Source organism: Aplidium turbinatum, chromosome 6, assembly GCF_918807975.1.
Source record: "Aplidium turbinatum chromosome 6, kaAplTurb1.1, whole genome shotgun sequence".
NCBI classification, from domain to species: Eukaryota; Metazoa; Chordata; class Ascidiacea; order Aplousobranchia; family Polyclinidae; genus Aplidium; species Aplidium turbinatum.
The window spans coordinates 14,860,685-14,885,026 of record NC_137477.1 but is presented as its reverse complement, the minus strand read 5'-3'; the positions used below and the strand labels follow the sequence as shown (position 1 = coordinate 14,885,026).

Genomic DNA, 24,342 nt, shown 5'->3' with positions numbered 1-24,342 from the left:
GACTGGAAATTCTTGGATGGCGAGCAAGTATTTAGGGAGGGGCTCGACCTTTGCTTCTGAGATACGGAATCCAGCAAAATCTACGGTGCGTTGGGCAAATTGAAACTTGTCAGGGTTAAGGACAATGCCCGCCCGTCCCACTAAAGTGAGGAATTCTATGGTTCGCCACCAATGTTCTTCCAGTTCGCTATCATAGAACACTGTGTCGTCGACACAGCGTTCTTTGCGCACAAAATCAGTTAATATGGTATTGAAACGGCGATTGTAGCCATCCCCAGAGGATAGGAATCCTTGCGGTGCCCTAGTGTAGCGCCATCTTCCAAAGGGAGTGATGAAAGTTGTGAGGTGCCGATCAGAAGGACGCAGTGGAACACTGTGATAGCCGTTCCATGCGTCAGTCACCGATTTCCAAGTGTTTCTGGGGACACGACGGGATAGCTGGAATGGAGCTTCAGAGGCGAAGGTTTCTCTCTGGCAGAATTTGTTTAAGGGGGAAAGGTCGACAGTACGGCGTGGTGAGCCATCATTTTTGCGTGTGATAACCATACGATGACACCATGTGGTGGGTTCGCCGTGGGGGACTTTTTCAAGGATTCCCAGAGCCTCGTCGCGGAGGAGATCAGCGTGTACTTTTTCTTGCCAATGCAAGGGGATAGACGCTGGTGTATGAACGGCCACTGGTTTCGCGTTGGGGTCAACATGTATTTCTATGGGAGGACCAGCCATACAATGTAGCGCGCGGTGCGGGCAAGTGTTGAAAGTGGATGCGGCGTACCTCTGGAGTAGCCAGTTTGCCATCTTGTCATTGTTTTCGGGTGTGCACGGGAACGGAAGCTTGGTTGGGGGAGCTGGAACTGCACCACGTTGAGGACAAGTGCACGACTCCAGTTGCTTGCTGGGTAATGTGCAGCCACCGTTAACAAGTCTGACGACGTTGATTTCTGGTTCGATAAGATTGTGCGCCATTTCTTGCTTGATCTGATGTTCCCCTAGAGTTGGGAACTTCGGGGATAGGGCACCTAAATGCAATAGTGTGTCATGAGATAAGTATAACTTGTCAACGTCTTGACTGATGTAAATCATGCTCCGACATTCAACATTGCAGCCGTGCGCTGTACCCCGAATGATGGCACGAAATGCTCCTGTAATGGAAATAGTAGAGCGATTTGCAGCTATTAGGTTTGGTGCGGGTACAAGGGTCTCTTGTCCAAAGCCGGATTGCACAAAGTTCTTCAGTGACCAAACATTTATTTGGGCACCAGTATCTGCGATTGCTGTTGCTTGTGCTATCACGCTAGTGTAACTGCCATGATGACATGAGTCATCCATAGATATGTCTACCCGAACTGTGGGATGTTCTCGCATGCGGGATGGTGTCCAATGCCCTTTTTGGAATGTGTGGTGAGGACCACGAATTGTTGAGCACATTGGGTCTCGGGCTACGATGTCAGTTTGTGTTGAGGCAAATGTGCCTATTTGAGGTACAGTAGGTGCTGCGCAAAGTGCTCCGACTGATGCATCTTTAGGAGGAGCGCTCCATTTGTTTTTATGACGAGATGACCGAAAGCATTCGAGACAAAGGGAATAAGGCGTAGTGTTCCAACCTCTGGGGCCTTCTCTGTAACGATTGAATAATCTATTGCATTTAGGGCAGTGAGTTTGTTTTGACCAATTGGGAGAGGAGGGTGCTGTCTGGATGTGTCCACGGTCTCTTGGAATAGGGCTTTGGCTTTTCTTGCGCTTGAAAGTCGACACTGCCGAAACGTCATGAGATGGTACCGCATTGCGAGCCATTTCTTTATTCTCGACAAGGGCGATGATATCGTTAATGGGAATCGACAATACTTTGTCCATTCCCATCATGTCGCGACGAATCTCATTGTCAGAAATTCCACTGAGTAGTGTGTCTCGGATCATGTGATCTGTATAACTGACTGTCAGGCCGCAAGAACATTTAGTAGTGAATGCACATATATCCGCTTTTCCTCGAGCACGAGCTGCAACAGCGCGAAATTTTTCATCACGCATTTGGTGCATAGCCATAAACTCTGTCCGTAACACCCCTGTGGCGACAGGTATAACGGCCAGTTGTCGCATTGCAAGCAAAAGGTCATTTACAGGTTTACTCACTGTTTCAGCGTCAGCTTGGAGAAGGCTGTCCCCTAGGGCTTGGCCGGTACATTGGAATAACTGGGCTGAAGCTGCTTCATCAGAAATTCTGCAACCTTCTTTGAAAGCCTTCCATCTTCTGGTGAACACGTTCCATTCTCCCGGAGAAACTCCAATGTCTACAGTAGGTCGAATAAGCTTCGGACCAAGGTTTACGGGCGCTGGAACGTTGCGCGTCGTAGCAGCATGACTGTACGTGTGACTTTGCAGCACCACACAAGCAACCGCTTCGGGCACGTCGGCTGTTTCAAAATTACAGTTGGGAAAGGCGCATGTTATCATCACCATTCCACAAATTTCTTTACATTAACCTTATCCTATTGCGATTCGATCATGAACAAAGACGGTTATTTTTCTTAAATGTATTAACAAAAGAAAAATGATCGAATCGCAATTTCTGCAACAAAATACACAACGTAAGATTGTTAAACTCAACACTAGAACTAGAACAAAAGAAGCTGTTGTTCGCTAGCCTGCCATAATGAAATGATACGAATAGAACAGAGTACTGCCTCCCGGAGTACACGTGACAAAAGGAGTGCAAAAGTAATCAAGGAAGCATGCTAACTGCAGGCATTTGTGCAGTAACTGTAACTAGTAACTGTAACTAGTAACTGTAACTAGTAACTGTAACTAGTAACTGTAACTAGTAACTGTAACTAGTAACTGTAACTAGTAACTGTAACTAGTAACTGTAACTAGTAACTGTAACTAGTAACTGTAACTAGTAACTGTAACTAGTAACTGTAACTAGTAACTGTAACTAGTAACTGTAACTAGTAACTGTAACTAGTAACTGTAACTAGTAACTGTAACTAGTAACTGTAACTAGTAACTGTAACTAGTAACTGTAACTAGTAACTGTAGCTAGTAACTGTAGCTAGTAACTGTAGCTAGTAACTGTAGCTAGTAACTGTAGCTAGTAACTGTAGCTAGTAACTGTAACTAGTAACTGTAACTAGTATCTGTAACTAGTAACTGTAACTAGTAACTGTAACTAGTAACTGTAACTAGTAACTGTAACTAGTAACTGTAACTAGTAACTGTAACTAGTGACTGTAACTAGTGACTGTAGCTAGTGACTGTAGCTAGTAACTGTAGCTAGTAACTTTAGCTAGTAACTGTAGCTAGTAACTGTAGCTAGTAACTGTAGCTAGTAACTGTAGCTAGTAACTGTAGCTAGTAACTGTAGCTAGTAACTGTAGCTAGTAACTGTAGCTAGTAACTGTAGCTAGTAACTGTAGCTAGTAACTGTAGCTAGTAACTGTAGCTAGTAACTGTAGCTAGTAACTGTAGCTAGTAACTGTAGCTAGTAACTGTAGCTAGTAACTGTAGCTAGTAACTGTAGCTAGTAACTGTAGCTAGTAACTGTAGCTAGTAACTGTAGCTAGTAACTGTAGCTAGTAACTGTAGCTAGTAACTGTAGCTAGTAACTGTAGCTAGTAACTGTAGCTAGTAACTGTAGCTAGTAACTGTAGCTAGTAACTGTAGCTAGTAACTGTAGCTAGTAACTGTAGCTAGTAACTGTAGCTAGTAACTGTAGCTAGTAACTGTAGCTAGTAACTGTAGCTAGTAACTGTAGCTAGTAACTGTAGCTAGTAACTGTAGCTAGTAACTGTAGCTAGTAACTGTAGCTAGTAACTGTAGCTAGTAACTGTAGCTAGTAACTGTAGCTAGTAACTGTAGCTAGTAACTGTAGCTAGTAACTGTAGCTAGTAACTGTAGCTAGTAACTGTAGCTAGTAACTGTAGCTAGTAACTGTAGCTAGTAACTGTAGCTAGTAACTGTAGCTAGTAACTGTAGCTAGTAACTGTAGCTAGTAACTGTAGCTAGTAACTGTAGCTAGTAACTGTAGCTAGTAACTGTAGCTAGTAACTGTAGCTAGTAACTGTAGCTAGTAACTGTAGCTAGTAACTGTAGCTAGTAACTGTAGCTAGTAACTGTAGCTAGTAACTGTAGCTAGTAACTGTAGCTAGTAACTGTAGCTAGTAACTGTAGCTAGTAACTGTAGCTAGTAACTGTAGCTAGTAACTGTAGCTAGTAACTGTAGCTAGTAACTGTAGCTAGTAACTGTAGCTAGTAACTGTAGCTAGTAACTGTAGCTAGTAACTGTAGCTAGTAACTGTAGCTAGTAACTGTAGCTAGTAACTGTAGCTAGTAACTGTAGCTAGTAACTGTAGCTAGTAACTGTAGCTAGTAACTGTAGCCAGTAACTGTAGCCAGTAACTGTAGCTAGTAACTGTAGCTAGTAACTGTAACTAGCAACTGTAACTAGCAACTGTAACTAGTAACTGTAACTAGCAACTGTAACTAGCAACTGTAACTAGCAACTGTAACTAGCAACTGTAACTAGTTACATTTTTGAAATCGGTAACTGTAACGGTAACTCAGTTACTATTTTGGCCAAGTAACTGTAACTGTAACTCAGTTACTATTGAAAGTAACTTTGCCCACCTCTGCATATAAGTTTGTTTGCTCTACGAGTAAAGAGAACATGTCATCAGTAAAGAACAGAGAAAATATCTCAAACATGCTTTTCCCTCCATGAGCTTGAACCTTATCGGATGGCTGCAGTTCTTTCGGGTCGCACAGTGATGCTTTGCCTTTTCTTCGCCATCTGCAAGCTCTTTCCGTTCCTTCGATATAAGTCATAGAAGTGTTTTCTGCTTAAGATCAAGCTGTGAAAACATCAAGTTGTGACAGCATCAAGCTGTGAAAATGTTCTCTTGGTAAAAGTCGTGAGAACTTTTTTGAGATAAACTCCGTTATTTGTGTATCACATGTTGCCAACGTTCCCATTTTGGGAACAACGTATAAATTTAATTATGGGAAGAAAAATGTTAAATATAACGAAACAAATGGTAAGGGAAACAAGCTATTAGTAATATTCTCCCATAAAAAACGCAAATATTTCGAAAAAAAAAAAATTTGTGTTTTCGAGGAGCACTTTTTTTCGAAAGATAAAAAATATGATTCTTGACTAAATCCATCGCTTTCATAAAGGAAAAATTTTGCAAATAATATTTTTTCAACAAATGCATCTGAAATAATAATCATTCAACAACAATATCCAAAACAGAATTTTTTTAAAATAAGGTCTGTGTAAAGCTGTGCGCGACTTCAACCCCATGTTCCCATTTTGGGAACGTTGGCGTGTAAAAACTATTTCAAAAAGGTAGTTTCACGCTTATTTCACTTCAAAATGAATATCGGAGCAGAAGCCGGAGTGAATACTTTCGGAGCAGGAGCGCAGCCGGAGTAAAAAAAAAGAAGTCACTTCGTTCACCTCTGCTAGGCAAGTGGTGAATGCAAAAGTTAATGAAGGAAGGTATTGGTTTGATTGTATTTTAACAAAATGTTATATTTGAGCCTTGATAGAGAGCTTGACTTGTTGTAGGCTACCAGATACATATAACACTTGATCAGTAGCCTAACGTTAACAAATTTAACATTTTTTATTAAACACACAAAAAAAACTACTAAATCCAACGTTTTCAACATCACATAGTGTCCTCATCAGAAATAATTATAGGCTACATCTAAGAGAAATAAATAAATGAATTTGAAAATTTTACATTAAAGCTGTAGCCTACAAGCGACACCTCTCAACAGCACTATCAACAACAGACACACGAATTCAATGGAGGATACACAAATTGGCGAGGGACAGATCACATAGATTTTGCAGACATGATATGCACAACGCAAAGCACTAAATAATAGTTTTATTGCAGCCTGATACTACTATTGCGCACAGATGTCCAATTTTGCAGTAAAATGTTGTACCGGTATGGTGTGCAATATGCCTAAGCAAACATCACACGATTGCCCATGAAAAAGGAGGCCCGGAGTGAGAGGGGGGCCCGGAATGACTCTTCGTACCCTTAGTGAAAATTTCTCTCAGAGGCCCTGTCTCTGAACATATATAACGAAAAGGAAGGCCTACCCTACAAGACGGTGCGAGCACCATCTCGACACCCCCCTACGAAATTTACTAGTTGGCCTATAGCCTACCTTTTAGCAAAAGTGCCTAAAATGGTTTTCAAACCATAGGTTGTGAATTTGGAACAAAAATATTAGACTGACTCAACAAGTTGTAACTTTATCATTGCTGTTGTTTTCCGACAAAGAAAAAATAAATTGAATTGAGTTGAATTGAATTGACTCCATCTTTGACTACATAACAATTGAAAGGGCTATGAAGTTTAGCCTAACTATAGTAACTAAAAGGCTTTCATCATCATCATTTTCAGTTTGTGGTGTCAGTTTACTACTGAGCAAAAGACTTCTCCTTTTCTTGCTAATCTAGTTAATCGTGTGTTTCTGTATACCAGTTTGTTGTTCCATATCATACAAAACTAGGGGAAAAATGACGCAGTGTTTGTTTTGAAAAAAAAAAGACTCTGGCTTGAATGCAAAACAGCCCACTTCAACAAGGGAGTTAAAAAATTATTGGCGACGTGAAGTTTCCTTCCGTATGCAAACCCTATCCTTTCCTAAAACGTTTTTGAATTAAAAAATCATCTCAAATGCAAAAGTATTCGTTGGTTAATGCCGGTCAACGCTTTTGGATGCTTTCATTGAACATCTTTCTCGTTTCACGAACATTTAATTTTGAACAAGGTTATAATATCAACCGTTGAAACATATTTTCAAAGAAAGCAAGAGCATAAGTATTATTTTTTCTGTAAACTCCAACAAAAATAGCATGGACTTACTGATTTCGCTGATTTAATATAGTCATTCCCAATGCTCATTCCTGATGCAAAATAAAAGAACTTCTTCTCATCAACAATACAAAACGGATGGATGCAGGCTAAGCTATAAAATCTCTAAGCCTCCGAACTGGTGTTGGTCGCTTCAAACACAATATGTTAATCTGGGGATTGTGTGACTTACCAGACTGTGTTTGTGGTGAATTTCAAACAGTACAGCACATCAGTGGCGTAGCCAAGGGGGGGGGTTTTGGGGGTTACAACCCCCCCCTTTGAGAAAGATATTGAGAATGATGCTTTCAGTCTAAAAAAAAATTGCCTAATTTTAAACAAAATTGCATTAAAAGAGCGAGTTTTGCCAATACCAAACATTCAAATATCTCAGCCAGGAATTAGCAACAAAAAAACACAGTGACTTAGCTTTTTTTCCAAAAAATGCCGAAGAAAACATGATCTTATCCTTTTGCTATGCTACCGGACAACACCATTTTACAGGAATATTCGTACCCACATTTTTGTTGAAAATGCTCTCAGAATGCACCAAATTCAAAGTAATTTTTCAAAATTTTCTGGGGGAGGCCCCCCAGACCCCCCGCCGTTGGGTGGTCAAAACCCCCCCTTTCAAAATTCCTGGCTACGCTACTGCAGCACATCATAAATCCCTGTCCAGTGTTTCGACCTGCAGAACGTGTGGATCTCATAGACCCCGATATGAAGACATTGCACTGGTTGCAACAATTGGGAGATGTGGCCTGAATTGCTGCCTCATAAACAAGAAGAAGAAAAGCTATAAAACATCGAGTTTTTGTAGCAGTATTGTAACATTTTTTTTATTCAAAATTGGTGAAAAACGCTGCACCAACTAAATATGAATATGGGTGGGCCCCTAAACGGAGATGTGGGGCCAGGTTTTGGAAGCGGTAAATGGGGCCTTGTATAATTTAAGCTTTTGGATATCGAGCTTATGCAGCATTAGCCTATTTACAGCATTTTCTCATTTCAAATAGCCAAAAAAACATTAAGCAAACTGAAATGAATGTGCCCCTAAACATCCGTGCCCCTTCGGGGTGTAAAATGGGCGGTTGATACGGCCCTGCTACCCAAGACCACTCTTGAATAATAACATGTCTGCACTACACAATCACAAAAACGCTAAAAAAGCAACATTTTTGAAGGGGGGCGTGGCCCTAAGGCCCCTTGCTTACGCCACTGGCTCTGGATGTAAGCTACCACTGGCGTCCTCATAAAAACTTTTACAAAAATATAAATTTATTAGGCAAATCCAGTGGCGTAGGATAACATTTGATTAGGGGGAACTCCAGAAGCAAGAATATTTAACTTGGCATGAAGATTTAATTTTAGAAAGTTTTTGATCATTTGAAATTTAGGCTACCCATCATCCAATAAACACTCTTGTAATAAAACCTTGCCGTTTTCACCTTTCTAACTTAGTCTAGTTGCAAACGAATACGATGTGCACCACACAAAAAGGGTTCATAACAAAAATGAAGACATAGCCTACAGTATGCGCATATTGCACAATTCGCCAGAGAATCTTTATTTTCCCGAATTGGCAAACGGGTTTGAAAGCTAAATAGCTCACAGTTCCTCCTGTAGCCTATGGTCACAAAGATAAAATAGGATACTGAGTGTTCAACTTGCTCGTAGTCTGTCTTAATTCATATAAGCTACGTCATAAACATTGGGGAAAAAATTAAACCAGTGGTGCAAGCAGAAAATTTTTATGAGGAAAAGGGGCGTGAAAATATATTGCATGAAATTATGTTAAGCGAACCATGGAAGCCTATACTTTTACAATTTTACTTCACGAAAAAAATACAAAACTGGGCTTATGAAAAGTTAGAAAATGTAAGCTATATTCATGACCGGAGCTGCAAGATTGTTCAAATGTTCAGTAACGCCTTTCTTGTGTAAAAGCCTACAAAAGAAGTTTTCCAAAAGTTATATTAAGATTGCATCATATACGTTTTAGCTGTTGTAGTAATTTACTTTTACTCTACCCCAGAAAAAAGTTGGTGAGTGGTGATATGAACTTCTACAAATTAAATTCTGCAAATATCTTACAATTTAAGCCCTTAGTTTAGCACAGTGGTTCCCAAAGTGGGCGCCAGCGCCCTCCTGGGGGCGTTTTCGACCATGGAGGGGGCGCTGGCTATAAAGTGGGCGATTGGGGGGCGCTGATAGTAAATCGGGGCAGTTACAAGAAGAGGATTGCAAAGCATTTTTTCGTCATGTTTCGCTTCAAAGAAATACAAAAGACGGTGGCTATAAGAGCTCTGTGGCAGATATTGTGGCAATTATGTTGGCAGCGTCGCTTCGCAGTGCCTTACAAGTTATTTGAGGTCGTAACGTAACGCATGACTATTTGAAGCACTCCCATTACGCAAATCCGATCTTACAATCCGAGAGTATTTTGATTTAGCGTTCGTCTTAACTCTTAATCTATCTTTGAAGACTGTCAGTCTGTCATCAAAGCAGTGAATAAAATTAAAGCGCACGCTCTGAATACACGCTTATTCAAACGATTGTGCAATGAGAATGATGAAGCTTTTGAGCGCTTACTACTCTACACCGAAGTACGATGGCTTTCCAGGAGAAATTGCCTTGCACGATTTTATTTGCTGTTTGAAACTATCGTGGAATTTATACAGGGTTGTGTCCCTGGCCTTGCGAATGACGTCCTGGTTGTGAGAAATGATATCGCCTATACTTGTCGAACATATTTTCCAAATTTAATGAATTGCAATTATCCCTTCAGGGTAACGAAATCTCGTTTTGTAAGCCTATCAGCGAAATTTAGCTAGACGAGAATTTTTCCAATTTTCAAGCTTGCATCAACTTGATACCAGTGACAAAGGCATATCTGATGTTGATGTAGAGACGTACAGCAATCATCTTCAAGAAGTAGCCTACACAAAGGCATGGGGTTCGATTCCAGGATGTATTCCAGTTAGTAATCCATGACTGGATAATCGACCCATTCTGTGATATTTCCGAACATGGAATTCTTGAGGAAGAACTGATAACATTGCAAAGCGATTTTGCACTCAAACCGAAGTTCAATATCTCGTTTCAATCGTTCTGGCTATAGAACCAAATCAAAGAGAAATACCGTCACGTGTGGAATCGGGTCAAAGTTTTTATCATTTCCTTTCCCAGCTCATGCTTGGTGGAGCGTGCTTTCAGTGCCGTGACAACGCTTCTGGATAACAAAAGAAACCGTCTTGACATAGTTAGACGGGGAGACTTAAGATTGTTCCTATCTAAACTGGAACCCGATATCAAGAGGCTGATGACATTGCACCAACCTCATCTGTCTCATTAGAGTTGGACTTTACGTTGTGATGAATGGAAAATAACTTTGCTTTTACTTTTTTTGTCGAAGGGAGCGTTTGATACTCTGTTCCTTGTCCATGGAGGCGTTATTAAAAAAAGTTTGGGAAACACTGGTTTAGCATATACACTATCTATACACTGCTTCCACCAATCCACCATGCATGTCACGTTACCAACATATGATTTTTTTTAGACAATTATAGTTTTAGAATCAGTACTTTGAGCCAGCATCGCCATTGGATCGCAGACAAATCTTCAAATAACCACGGACATACTTAAGTTGGATCATACTGATTTGCAATTTTGCTATAGGCCTATTTTGTTGAAAACAAATTTTGATTGCTTTTGCTGAAACGTGATCAAATCGCTATAAACCAGATGTGTTTGAAGGAAATCGGACAAAGGACTTTTTTCGTTTGAGACGTTTAACTTGAAAAAAGCAAGGCAAAGGATTAGCGCATGTGACAAAAACAAGCAAAGTTTTTGAATACATAGCACTTTGCATGAAATACTGCTACACGAAACTATAATAATTCATATGTCTTAACTGAGCACTTCACAATTCACATGTAAGTTCACTCATTTTGAACTTTGAAACTTTCTACATTGTGACTTTTTTGTGACTTTATTTTAACTTTATTATTATTGCACCATAATTTTCTTTAAACTTTCAAACTGAAAAGTTTTGGAAACTATTAAGTTATCATAATTTTTTTAGTGCAGCGAAGGTTAAATCGTCCTTGTGGCACGTTTTCATTGTACAGTATTTTTTTTAATGTCTGCGGCTAAACTCTTTTTATTTACTGAAGTGGTGTGCAGGCCCGGATTTAGGGGGGGGCAGAGGGTGCAAGTGCCTTGGGTCCCCCGACTTTTAAAGGGCCCCCTACGTGGAAAAAATATGATTTTGTGTTATATATTTTTCTTTCAGCATTTGAAGTTTCTACAAAATGCTGTGCAGTGCTGGATCATGGACTTCTAAATAGTAGCATCTGGACTGGAAACTCAGTGGGCAACATGAGGCCAAACAGTTGGTACAACAGTTGGCCAACGGTGGACCAACAGGGTTAGTTACTTGGCTGTTGATCCACCGTTGGCCAACTGTTGTACCAACTGTTTGGCCTCATGTTGCCCACTGAGTTTCCAGTCCAGATGCTACTATTTAGAAGTCCATGGCTGGATCAATGCTACTGTAGACGTAGAGGTAAATTTTCGTGCCGTAAGCGCAAAAAATTTTTTTGCACGGGGCTCTCCGATCTAAACGTGCCCCGGGCCCCCCATCAGCTAAATCCGGCCTTGGTGGTGTGCCTGCCTCTGCACACCATAGTGTATGAATGTGGTACCGTAGTTAGATTTATTGTTATGGGGGTTGTGGCTGACTAGATGGCCGCTTATGGTCTTTGGCCTCCATCCTGATTGTCATATTTTAACCAATTGCTGCAACTTACAATACATCGTTTTTACTTTTTATTTACTCTGCTTGTTTGTGTATTTGCTGCGCTATTGAAACAAAATAAATTGACTTCACTAACAATCTCCTGTATTTTTTTAAGCGCATTACGAAACTAAATTGCCACGATGCAGAAATTAAAAAAGGCAAAAGATTTTTTCGTCAAAAAAAAAGCGAAACTTTGTGGTAGGTCTGAAAGCTTTTCAACATAAAATCAATAAACAACTCACCAAAATCAGACCTCATTAAAACGATTTGATTAATGTTAAAATCAAAGCGAGTAGTCCCAATACAAGTGAAAATTGTAGCCTGCTAAAAATTAGACTATAACCGCAAGCAAAAAATATACCTGTTAAGCTTATTCAATTGAGCGATTGGTTTGCCTGGGTCTTAGACTAGTTCTGCTTCATGCAGCTCAACTATATGCTTATGAACAAAAAGCTTTACTAGTTGGCAAAAAATTAGAAATTTAAATACCAGCAAAATGTTTTTGTTATTTTTTTTGTTTCGTCACATAAAATTTCTTGGATATAATTGCTGTTATCATAATAAAAATTATGCGTTTCTTAACAAAAATAATCAGGTCTAATAATTAAATTAGCGCTGATAAAGAAAAATAAATAACAAATACCTCAATGTAAGAATGTCATAATGGCAATAACAAAACGATAACAATTAAAATTCCTCACTCAATGGGTGTGGTTGACTCCCAAACGAACAAAGATAAAGATTTTAGTAGTGCAAAAACAATTAATACCTTTATTCTTGAAATTTGGACAAAACACGAAAAATTTGGACAATTTGGAGAAATTTGGACAAAACTTGAAACACGGACAAATATAAGGACTTTGTAAATTTAATAAGAACAATGAACGATCGATCATTGTGGAGAATCACGGTAGCCGACGCCTTATTCAAGCATGGCCAATGATGATGAAAAAATGACATTGACAACTTGTAAATATTGATGAGCAGTTGATAAAGAGTTTTTAATTCTATATAGCCTACTTCCAGCCATTCCTTTTTGTTTAGATTTGATAATTACGAGGGCGTCCAATCCACGTCATGTCTAATTACTCCATTTAATAAGCAGTTTGAAATGTCAGTGTTGTAGAATATACGCTGGAAATAATTTTCTTTATAGACAATCTCCGCGAGTTATTTCACAACGAATTGATGATTCGACTGTGCCTTCACAAATCAACTGTATTATGCACTGGTGATGTCACTTCCAGTGTCTACACTTCAAGAGATTACAGACAGCACTGGCGACGCGATATTGCTAGCTAGTAGGCAGAAAGGTTTCAAGAACATATTGCAAAAAAATCAGCGTTTTGTGAGCTTCACAAACCAAATGATGATGTAAAGAATAACTGCCGTGTTTTTTTAACCTCCTGTTTGAATCACCAGTGCGATCATATTATTTAAGACGTTCAAAGCTGCTGCTGAGGCAAAAGCTAGTTCCAGTTGATTGAGTTGCCAGACTTATGTTACTTAACGCTTGGCCAACGTTGTATCAGTACAACCACAGAAGGCTGATTTTGTAAAGTTGCTTGTGTTCGTTGTCATTTTAAAAGCTATATTTATTCTTATGTGAAAGAAAAAAGCCAGATCAAAGTAGAAACAGGCTTGCATTAAGGTGTTGTGTCAACATCGCTTTCTGGCATTCGAAAGCGAAAAGTATATGATGATTGTTGAGTTTTGCAGTAAGCCGAAGTGGTCGTTGGAAATTGTTGATGCTTATAGTTGCTCTTGACAGCATTTTTGTGCCTTTTCAGCTTACACACTGTGTTGCAGTCAGCAGAATTAAATGATGTCTGATGATATTTTGAGTAGATGTGTTGCAAGTAAAGAAACCGTTGCAGCTAGCTAATTATTCCATTTTCAGTTTGATTCATCAACATATCCAAACGTTCCATCAAGGTAAAAACGAGCTTACTAAAATCATTGACTATCTTGTTTTAATCACTTCAGTATAGGTTTTGTTTTAGTGTTTGTTTTAGCTATTCGGTGAAAAGTGAACAATGGCACAAAGCGAGTGGAGATATCGCGTGGAAGGAAATTACAACGTCGTTTTCACCAACATAAACAGTTGTAGTGTGCTACGCCTGCCAAAAATAAACAAACTACAATGTTATAGCAGAACCAGAACAAAAGAACATGCTTCGGTTGAGATAGAATTTCTCGAGCAAGTGATCCAGCTCATCTTTGCTGGAATCAGGGTTAGGTACAAAGGGAAAAGAACCCCTTTAACCAAAGAATTGATTAGAAAATTGTCTGTGCTTAGAGAAGCTGCTGCACCAGAATGTTATCGCTATCAAACTTTAGACGATTCGATAAAATTCGGGTTTGTGCTTCCTAATTTTTGCAAAATTCCCATCAGAAACGACGTTTGGTCTTCTGTTGTTACACAATCCAGCTATCCCACTTTGAGCGTCGAATTGCGGCCCAAAACCTGTTACTTTCCGGCTTTTAATGAAGAACCGAACAAAGAAATCCAGAACAAGTGCCACTTTTGTCTCCGTAAGATATACAACAAGATACGTCACCCTACTGTCAAGCAAACACACTATTGTCCGTGTGACTTATATTCGGGGGACTCGTCTCGTGTCAAACGCGCCATCAGCGACTTAATAGCTTGTCCTCAGCGATACTTTTCAGTGCGAAGAGCAGACGAGATAGTATACTCGAATGAGATTTTGAATCAAAAGTTAAGCGCAACCAACTTCAAAGGAAGCGAGAATGCTTTTAATCAAAGCGTGTTCGATGAAGAAGTGGCTTCATACCTTGGCGACAACGGCAAACAACGTTTCCTGAACATTGTCTGCAGCAGCCTCCAGGCATCGGTTGTCGCAGATGACAAGGCTGGATACGCATTGCCTGCGGTCAAGCCTCATTGTCGAAAGGATGTTTTAAATTGGGTATTTAAGTCCGAGGCAACCAACAGAGCCGCAGATGGAAGTATTCTCGCTTTTCTTGCCTCCATTCTCCGAATGCGATCTACACCTCTGCAGCACGTTTTAGCCTTAAATCAAAAAGTGAAAAGCCATGTAGAGTCTCAGCCTAACGGGGCAGCGGTTTTATCGATGTATTCGCCACATAATGTGGAATTGTGGAAAAAAGCCATTCAGCTCAGCCGAGCTGACACTGGAGAAAATAACTTTAATGAATTATGTACCGCATGTGCACCGGAAGCGATTGATGACATCACAGTTGCAGCGGTTGCCCTGCGTCGTTATGCCATGAGCAGGTGGTTTAGTTGTTGCTCAGTCATACTCACTTTTCAGCGAGTAGACAAGCTGGATTTTGAAGAATCAAGAGAGAAGGGATCCCGCGATGAATGCGTACAGATCCTAAGTGACGACATGGGGCAAGATTACGCCGTTTCCATATCTCTGGTGGATTTATATAAAGACCCCCCAGAAGAAATAGAGAAGTACGGTTGTAGAGAAGACGAGATGCTCCACTTCCTCAACAAGCATTTTGCGCACGTCGCACAGTAAAACATTTTTAGATAAAGATTTAAATTTTTAAAAGTTTACGCATAAGTATATTCTTCAATTTCTCTCGTTGAATTAGGGCTAGGCTATTGTTTATTTAGGACGGTAATCATGACGTCAGTGTTGATCATGTAATGAATATTTACAGTGAATATATAAAATAGACTTTTAATTAAAATTTGCATTATTTTTGTCTCCAAAAGTGGCATTTGTTTTTCGTGAAAACTTCTATATTTCATGATGCCTATGGTACCGGTAAAGTTAATACAGTTCTAAGCAAAATTAGACGTAAACCTTTCCACAACGACGAGTGTGTCGCACTTTTAACTTAAAATCAGTTGATTTTCCAAGCAAAAATTATTTCAAGGTTTTATAAGCTACATTCTTATTTACTCTTCTGCTGTTGAACTTATTTTTTGTGAGTTAATTTTTTTCTTAGTTTCGTGATGGAGGCTATACTTGCTTTTTCTTGCCATTCAGAAAATTTTCACCAAAGTAGCACGGCTGTGGAGTCGTATCAAAGACTTCTTTCTGGAGATGCTAAAATCTCTCCACACCCATGCGAAATCGTGCACGTAAGAACACGATAGTTATGCTTTTGCGTGCTTATATTTTTTGATATGATTGCCTCATGCGCATTCAATTGCAATTGCTGTGAATGTGAGATTAGCCTATACGCATTTTTGGTATAAAAAGTGACACCGCAGAGATTCTGTGATTTTTTAGTCTAGATTAGTATTAGAATTTTGGAGCTCAAGTAGAAATCGTAAGATTGAAATGTTCATACTTTCGAAACGAAAACAAAACACACGAGATTTTAAAAAACAGAAAATTTGCTATTCAAAGCATAGCTTACTGTGGTGCGTCTTTTTGAAGCATGTTGTTTCTAGTGACGCATCGGGGGCCATCTGTTAGCCGGAAGCAGTATGTTCCCTCCAAGGAAACGGCGTTCATATAGCTACAAAAATTCTCTGTTGGGGTTAGTAAACATGACCGAAGACAGAATCAGATTTTTTTCATCTCTATCGTTTAACGATCCACCCGTTCAGGTTTCTTCTTCTTCTTCTTCAACAGATTGATCATGTTTGATCAGCTGTGATCTCCCTTATGAACTGCCTCCACTTTGTTCTGTCTTTTGTTTTTATTAGTGTTTCCGGCATGCTTTTTATTCCTGTAATTTGCTTGATATTGTCAAAGGTTTACGGTTCAGAAAACAAACATATTTCGAAAATTATCGTTTTATTCAAAATTTTGTTTTTTTTGATTCCATTTGTTTAGGCTTTAGCCCATACCTACTGCAGTGGTTCCCAACCGGGGAGGAATTTCTCTCCAGAGAGGAATTTTAATTGCACAAGCATTTTTATTTTTAGGTTGATATTGGCTTATCATTTAATTACACCGCTTTATATTGTAGCCTGCTCATATTGCATAATATAAAGTAGTGCAATGAGTTAATAAAACCAGAATTTATGATACTATAATTGACTAAAAGTCGCCAATTGTGGAGAATTTTCATCTCTGCTTTTCAGTGACGATGACTTCTACCTTTTTCTCGACCTTTGCTATGTTGACGTGTATTGTTTTTGATATGATGGTCAGAAATAAAAAAACAACTGAACTGAACTGACGATATTTTGCACCCATCCCAACTGGTGTAAAACAAATTATAATTAATACTATTTTACAATATACAGTAGATATTAACGACCTGTTTAGCCTGATGCTGCAAGTTTACTGTGTATAATAGCGAATTGCACTAGCTTTCGGATTCGGAACACAGTTCCCCAGTCATGAGCAATGACAAATGGTGTTGAAGTCAGTGGGTCGTTGTTTTATACGGCTACGGCCGTATACTTTTGTTTTATACGGCTACGGCTTTTTTGTTTGGCTTGAGGCTGTTGTCTTGAATGCTGTCTGTTGAGTTTCTATGTTGTTAAGCGTTATTGCTGTAAAATTTTGTTGAATCAGTTGCATAATAGAGTAGGTCAGTGATTTTCAACCGGTGTTTCGCGTAACACTGGTGTTCCATGAAAGATTCAGGTGTTCCGCAAGAAATTTATTAGTTTGACTAGTCTTCCATGGAACCCGGTCGAAAATGAAAATTACAAGAGCTTATCGTTTGTCTTTCTGCAATTCCTGCCTAAATATTAATTTGTGCTCATCAAAACAGGCCCAGACAACACACTGAGAAAGACTGAGTGAATAAATTGTTGTTGTATTGGTTATTTTATTGCATTATTATAAAATTTCGTTTGGTGTTCAGCATGATTACTTTAATGCATAAAGCGTTACGGGGCTCAAAAAAGGTTGAAAACTACTGGATTAGGTGACATTGTTCTTCCCTTTCGGCACGATTGTTGATTTTTGGACTCTGTCTACTTTAGATATACCTTGTGATATAACATTTTGAATTTCCGTTTATGAGTAACGACGCGGACCCCAAAGTAAAGAAAGTCTTTAATGACCTGGATTTGCCAGTACACCTCTTTGACGCTCACGAATCCTCCAAAACGCCCTTCAAAAATCTGAACCTTGCAGGCTACAAGATTGCCCACTACGGAACGACGTCACGTGTACCACCAAGAACTGTGTCTGCAAGATCATATGAAAGAAATGCAGGAAAAGCTACATAGGCAACACGATCCACCCACTCCACTCCCGCCTGTAAGAACAACTCAGGTCAGAAAAAAGTTTGGTTTTTGATCATCAACAACAGTGTCTCGCTGACTTTGAATTTACAATCATTGCCAGAGAAAACGATGCAGTACAATTGCGCTTCAAAGAGGCCATTTTCTTAAGTAGACAGAGTTCAAAGATCAACGGAAGAACTACCATAAGTATCCTAATCTATTAATCAGCTGATTCAACAAAATTTCACAGCAATAACGCCTTACAACACAAAAACTCAACAGACAACACTCAAGCCAAACAAAAGAGCCGTATAAAACAACAACCCACTGACTTCAACACCATTTGTCATTGCACACGACTGAGGAAGAACTGCATTCCGAAAGCTAGTGCAATTCGCTATTAGCCTACTACAGTGACCTCGCAGCATCAGGATAAAACGGGTCGTTAACATCTAAATTGTGAAGTATAAGCAACGATCATGCTGCTAAAAGCAAAACTCAATCGATTGCATATTATTATTATATCGTACAATTGGAAAATATTTTGAATCTGTTTGGACGAATCTTGGTTTACGTATGGTATTGAAGGAATTTTAGTTCCGTTGACCGAAAGGGAATGTTTGTATCAAACTTAATGAAAGACATTAAGAATCTTGTGTCACACAACACCATGCCCAAGATGGACGTTTACAAAAGTTCTTTATTCTCAGTTGCATGGCTGAACCATCTACCTAATTGATTGCATTTCTATCGACAGTCCTGTTTACGCTTCCCTGTGGGGGGCGCTGGGAGGGAGATAGTAAAGTGTCTTCTTTTCTGCTACTGACACATGTTTGTTAGCCTATAAACAAAGTAGTTTTTTCTGACAAAAAAGAAAAATTACTTTTGCTGGGCTATTTTTGTCTTATACGCGCTTGTTGTTTTAAGTCTCTGTGACAACCATGGGCTCTATCCAAGGGGGGGGGGTGAGGGGGGTGATCACCCCCCCACTAATTGGAGTGGGGAGGTGATCAATGCAAAATCACCCCCCCACTCATTTGGCTTTGAAAAGATTTTGTGATATTTTATTGATCAAATTTTGAAACAAAAATTTTCGCTGTTAGCACGTTTTGAATTTTTTGTCAATATGATATATATTTCATCTCAGCATGATTTTTGGTTTGGCAACCCTGAACTACGAGCCAGGCGTTTACACTGTGTTTTAACTTAGTAGCCACTTTAACAAGAAAAAATTCTGCAAATGACTAGAATGACACTGCAAATGAGTGGGGGGGTGACACTACAAATGACTAGAATGACACTGCCAACCAATTAGAACATGATATAAGAGGCTACCGTCCAATTGTGACCTTTCTCGCACTCAGCCAGAGAGTTAATCTTTGTTTTGAACTTTATTTGGTAATTGCAGAAGAAAAAAGAGCAATAACAGTGGTGAGAATCGAACCCACGTCAATGAAATGACTACTTTCTAACCCTAACCCCTAAAAAGCCAACCAGCTGATAAAAAATCCAGCACTTGATTTGCTTTGTATAATCTTCTTTTCGCCCTTTTCACGTCACGGAAAACGTAGTTTATGATTGGTTCGAGTTTTCATTTTCAGTTTTCATTCGAGTTTTCAATTATTTCTTGTTAAGTGACTACTAGTTTGCTTACCCAAAAATGCCCTTCCCGAAACACACTTTGTGAAACGACTTGGAAACCTTATGCTTCGATCAGAAAGAAGCTCATGTTGCAATGGGGGGTCTGGGGGGCGCAGTCCCCCAGAAGTTGAAATGATTATGACGATTTTAGCCCACTGTCCAAAAATCACCCCCCCGAATTCTAAAAGTGGATAGAGCCCCTGGTGACAACACATGTTATCACAAGGTGGCAACTTGACGATGAGAATTATAAGCACAAAAGTGAAAATTAGTGTTTGTTGAAAATTAACGTTTCAACTCTTTCAGCCATATGCTCCTTACTTTGACATAGAGGAGGGGTAAAAACTCCAACTTAAGCAAAGGGAGGAATGCAATAAAATAGGTTGAAACTACTGGAACAGATGATCATATAACTAAAAATTCTCACTTCGTGGGCTAATGATGGTAAACCTACACCGACAAAACATCTTTAGATGTGCATAAATGCACATTGCAGTATTTGCGTCTTTAGTCACTTTTAAAAGTAAGTTAAGTTTTCAGTACAATCCGGGCCCAAATTATTCTTTCAATGGCCCTGATACGAGGAAAGGGTACGAGCTTATTGACAATAAACAATAATAATAAGCTACATTTTATTTCATCTTACGTCATAATATTGCAGCGCTTCATTTGCTAAATTAAACTATTTGTGGCATCATAAATGTTAGGTTTGGGCCGTTGCGAGCAGTAGCTGATCTAAAAAAAAATGAAGGCTGGGAACTGGGCACTACAGTTTCAACAGAGTTAAAATTTAAATACAAAATAGACATGAAAATCATCGAGGTCAAAAAACACTAAAGAAGTAAATAATTTGGTTCTGGTAGGTAGGTATCTGACTATCATAAGGGCTTGCCCATCTAAAGTTTGAAAACTTTTTCTTATTTTAGTCGCTTTATTTGTAGGCCTATTTTGTGAGCCTATAATGTTTTCCCCAAAACGTGTTCATTGTATTAAACTATCTTCAAACTTACCAAATAGGCTAAAACCAGTTTTGGGTATTGAGTAATGACCTACAACGTTTGGTTTGAAATTGTGTTAGCTTTCAAATCGTTTTATGCACTGTCAAAAAAGTATTTTATTTTATTTACGAAAAAAGTCATATTGTCTTCGTATTTTAGTAAAAATTTTAAATAGGCCTACGTTGGAAGGTCTCCACCTTTCCTGTAGTAGAGAACCCGTTGGGCCAAATTAAGATTATTTAAAATTTAACCGGACCTACAGCAGTGCCGGTCTTTGGGGTGTGCAAACCGTGCGATCGCACAGGGTCCGCAAATTAGGGGGCCCGCACTTTAACCTACTCAGAAAATGCAGTAATGCAGTAAAACGAAAAAATGCCAAAGAAAACATGATCTTATCTGTTTGCTATGCCACCGGACAGCACCATTTTACAGTATTAGTGATTTCTCTAACCACGAATTTTGTTTTTATAAACACGAAATATTTTTCTTCACCCACTCTTTAATTCTGAATATATATATATTTTGGGTGGTAATTACTTCTAGCTACTTGCGTCTACTTTACAAAAAACTAATTTCAGCTGAAAACTGCAACAACTTTAAACATACCGACGAAAATCGTGATTGAGAGCATTGATTTCGCGGTTTACGGAAAAATTCCTATAATGCGTTATTGCACAGTTGGGGAAATTCGTGGATAGGCTACTATAAATCTTTCAATTGCATGTTTATTTTGGAATAAATTTAATTACATTTGACATGGTTAGCTCCTGCATACGTACTGATTATTTTCAGATATTTTTATCTAAAAAAAAAAACACCAAACCTTTGCGTAATGGATCTCAAAAACGATGTTGGTTCATAGGACAATACAAATTACCACGGGATCCGCAATTATCCTAATTCTTATTTATTTAGTGCAGAAACATCAATCCAAACATTTTAAAGACTTGGGAACACAATAGAGATAGTCGACATTCGAAATTCATTAATCAAATTAAAATCAACAACACAGCAGAAGAAACACGAAAACAACACTGAAAAGATCTTCAAATATCTTGATTCACTCTGCGTTACTAAAACTCTATCAAACTAACTAACTCTATCAGGCTTAAACAACCATAGATGTGAAGTCAGGTCTTGCATGCCAAATTTAAAAAAAGCAAACCAATAACCACTCGCCTACTTCTCTTGCTAACGAATTTACACCAGCTTGCAATATTCAGACATTTGTAAATTGGCCTCCAGCTCTGAACACCCCCACACTAGCCTGTATAATATACATGTTTAAATAAGTTTCTACATTTTCCAATGCATATATCTGAATTATATCTGCATCCTAGGCAAAGGCTACTCTTCATTACACTTCCTTACTTTTTCCATGAACAGATCAAACCCGATATGCCAAAGGCATGGTTGTCTTGCACAATCTTGAAACTTCCCAAACCGCAAAACTTACTATCTCCATTTAGCGGTTGCTTTTTTGAACTTTTATGTGTCACATGGCGCTAGAGTATTACTTTCCGATTCCATTGATGTTTCACTGGTCCTTCTAGGCTCACCAAAAGAGAATTTACAGCAAAGTTCTAAAGTGCAGACGGTCAGAAAGTTTTCAATTTGATTTGGGAAAGGTTTTTGGGCCTAGGTCAAACATTTGCTGATTGGTGGCCCAATAGATAGATAAATTTACGCTGTTGGAAAGTAGCCTACTGGTTTTAGGCATTCACTGTTTTCAATTTAACCTCTAGGTATCTTGTTGCGTGTTTTAACTCTGATTCTTGCTGCTTTATTTTATTCATTTTATCAGTATGTTTTTGTGTTGCGCCATCGTTGCTGAACAGGTTGTGTTAACCTATTTTAGCCACCTTGATAAAGTCAGTCGTGCTGACTGACGAAACGTTGGAAATGCAAAAAGCTAGTTATCATCTTTAAAGTGCCCCTGACAGGTTGGATCCAAGTATAGTAACTTTTTAAAGCATTTCCTAGCGCAGAATTACACTTAGCGAACTTTTTAATCTTAACCTCGTAGCTCGACTGGTTAGGGCGTAATTTAATCAAACGACTACTCCGCAGCGCCACCACAGGCGAAACTCCATATTTCACTGCTCTGGGACGACTTTGGTGGTATTACGTCATCCTAAGTGGACGTCGTTAGCAACGGATGAAACAAACGCTTCTTAGATGTAATTAGTGGATCACAGTTTGGTCGGAGTTGGTACAAGCGGTTGCTTTTTTCGAAGATTTATTGTTTTTTGCAGTTTAATAAAACTGTACTGGATACGTTCCTACAAAACCTAAAATATACTTGAAGTGAAAAATAAAGAAATCGTACGAATCATCATTCATATTTAATTCATCATCACTATTCAAAAATAAATAAAAGTTCTCTCTCTCTCTCTCATAATGTGCCTTCAGTTGGCCATTGAAAATCTGTGTAACGGCCATCTGGATCTGGAAAATTGTTTCGGATTCGCCAAACAATGCATGACGGCATCACAATCCGATTGTTGCTTCCGAGAGCATCACCTTGTAGTATACACTCCAACCAGTGCCGGTCTTTGGGGTGTGCAAACCGTGCGATCGCACAGGGCCCGCAAATTAGGGGGCCCGCAATTTACTCAGAAAATGCAGTAATTTTGTCATTTCCAATGGAAAAATTCAACAAGTGAATTCAACAAAGGAATTAGCAACAAGAAAGACTCAATGGGTGCAACCTATTTCGTCCCCTGAAAAGATCGAGAAAAAAAAACAACATAGCCAAAGTTGCTGATCGGAGTTGCCGCAAACATTTCAAATTTCTCTCGACCTTTTCAGGGGACGAAATTTGATTTTGTTAACTCCGATTTCAGGGTACGAAATCGGGGTACGAATTTTTCAGGGGACGAAATAGGTTGCATCTAGACTCAACATAGCTTTATTTCCAAAAAACGCCCAAGAATGCATGATCTTATTCTTTTGCTATGCCATCGGACAGCACCATTTTACAGTAGGATAATATTCATACCCAAATTTTAAACATGCTCTCAGAATGCCCCAAATTCAAAGTAATATTTCAAAATTTTCTGGGGGAGGCCCCCCGCCGCTGGGTGTCGCCTTCGGCGATCACGCCGTCAGGCTTCGCCGCCGACCGTCAAACCACCCCCTCCCCTTTCAAAATAGGCCTCCCCAGCTACGCTACTGAGTTGGATCATTGTCACTGGGGGGCGCAAATCATATTCCGCACAGGGCCCGAAATACCCTAAGACCGGCACTGCTCCAACACATGCCTGTAGGCCTTTTTACTTGAGTGGTATTAACAAAATCATCTTCAGTGAAGTGAACATATATGACTAGTTTTGTATGGCCCATCCCACTTTCGAACACTTGAAGAAAACTTTGACCCATTTTCTTCTCAGCCGGCTACCTTGTTTTGTCGGAAAGTGGGAAAAGAAAGCACACGGTCTTTGTCACTGACAATGTCACATAAACAGCAATTTGTAGGCATTGCCTCAACCATAAATTAAAGATACTGTTTGTGAGATACTGTTGTTACACTGCAAATGGCTATAGCCAGATTAGGACAAATAAAAAAGTATGAAAATTGTAGCCCTATGAAACTGCAATTTCGATTGAATTGAGATGCTGTTTGATAAAAGTAAACTCAACCTATTTGATCGAAACCTGATAGTAATAACAAGTTCACTTTTTCATTTCGGTAATTCTTAATTTGCGCATGCTTTAGACCAACAGAGCCCCACACATTCACGTTTTGCAGTAGCTGTACCATACTTTACCAAGTCATCACAGAGAAAGAATGTATCCTTCCCGCTTACTGTGACGTCACAGTGGTGTTGCCGCTTTTATTTTCGCAATTGAATGAGTGCCAGATTCGCCGATGTCAACGAAAGT

The 24,342-nt window shown here is 39.2% G+C and overlaps 1 protein-coding gene across 1 annotated transcript; it reads left to right on the top strand.

Moving 5' to 3' along the window:
* The first annotated feature begins 13,712 nt into the window (after positions 1 to 13,712).
* On the top strand, positions 13,713 to 16,755 carry LOC145772437 (inositol-pentakisphosphate 2-kinase-like). The gene has a single exon (XM_082584316.1). The coding sequence runs from the start codon at positions 13,713 to 13,715 to the stop codon at positions 15,189 to 15,191; it is 1,479 nt and encodes a 492-aa protein (XP_082440442.1). The 3' UTR covers positions 15,192 to 16,755.
* The last annotated feature ends 7,587 nt before the right edge of the window (positions 16,756 to 24,342 follow it).

Coding starts and splice junctions, on each gene's coding strand:
- LOC145772437 (XM_082584316.1), top strand. CDS start 13,713: ATGGCACAAAGCGAGTGGAGATATCGCGTGGAAGGAAATTACAACGTC.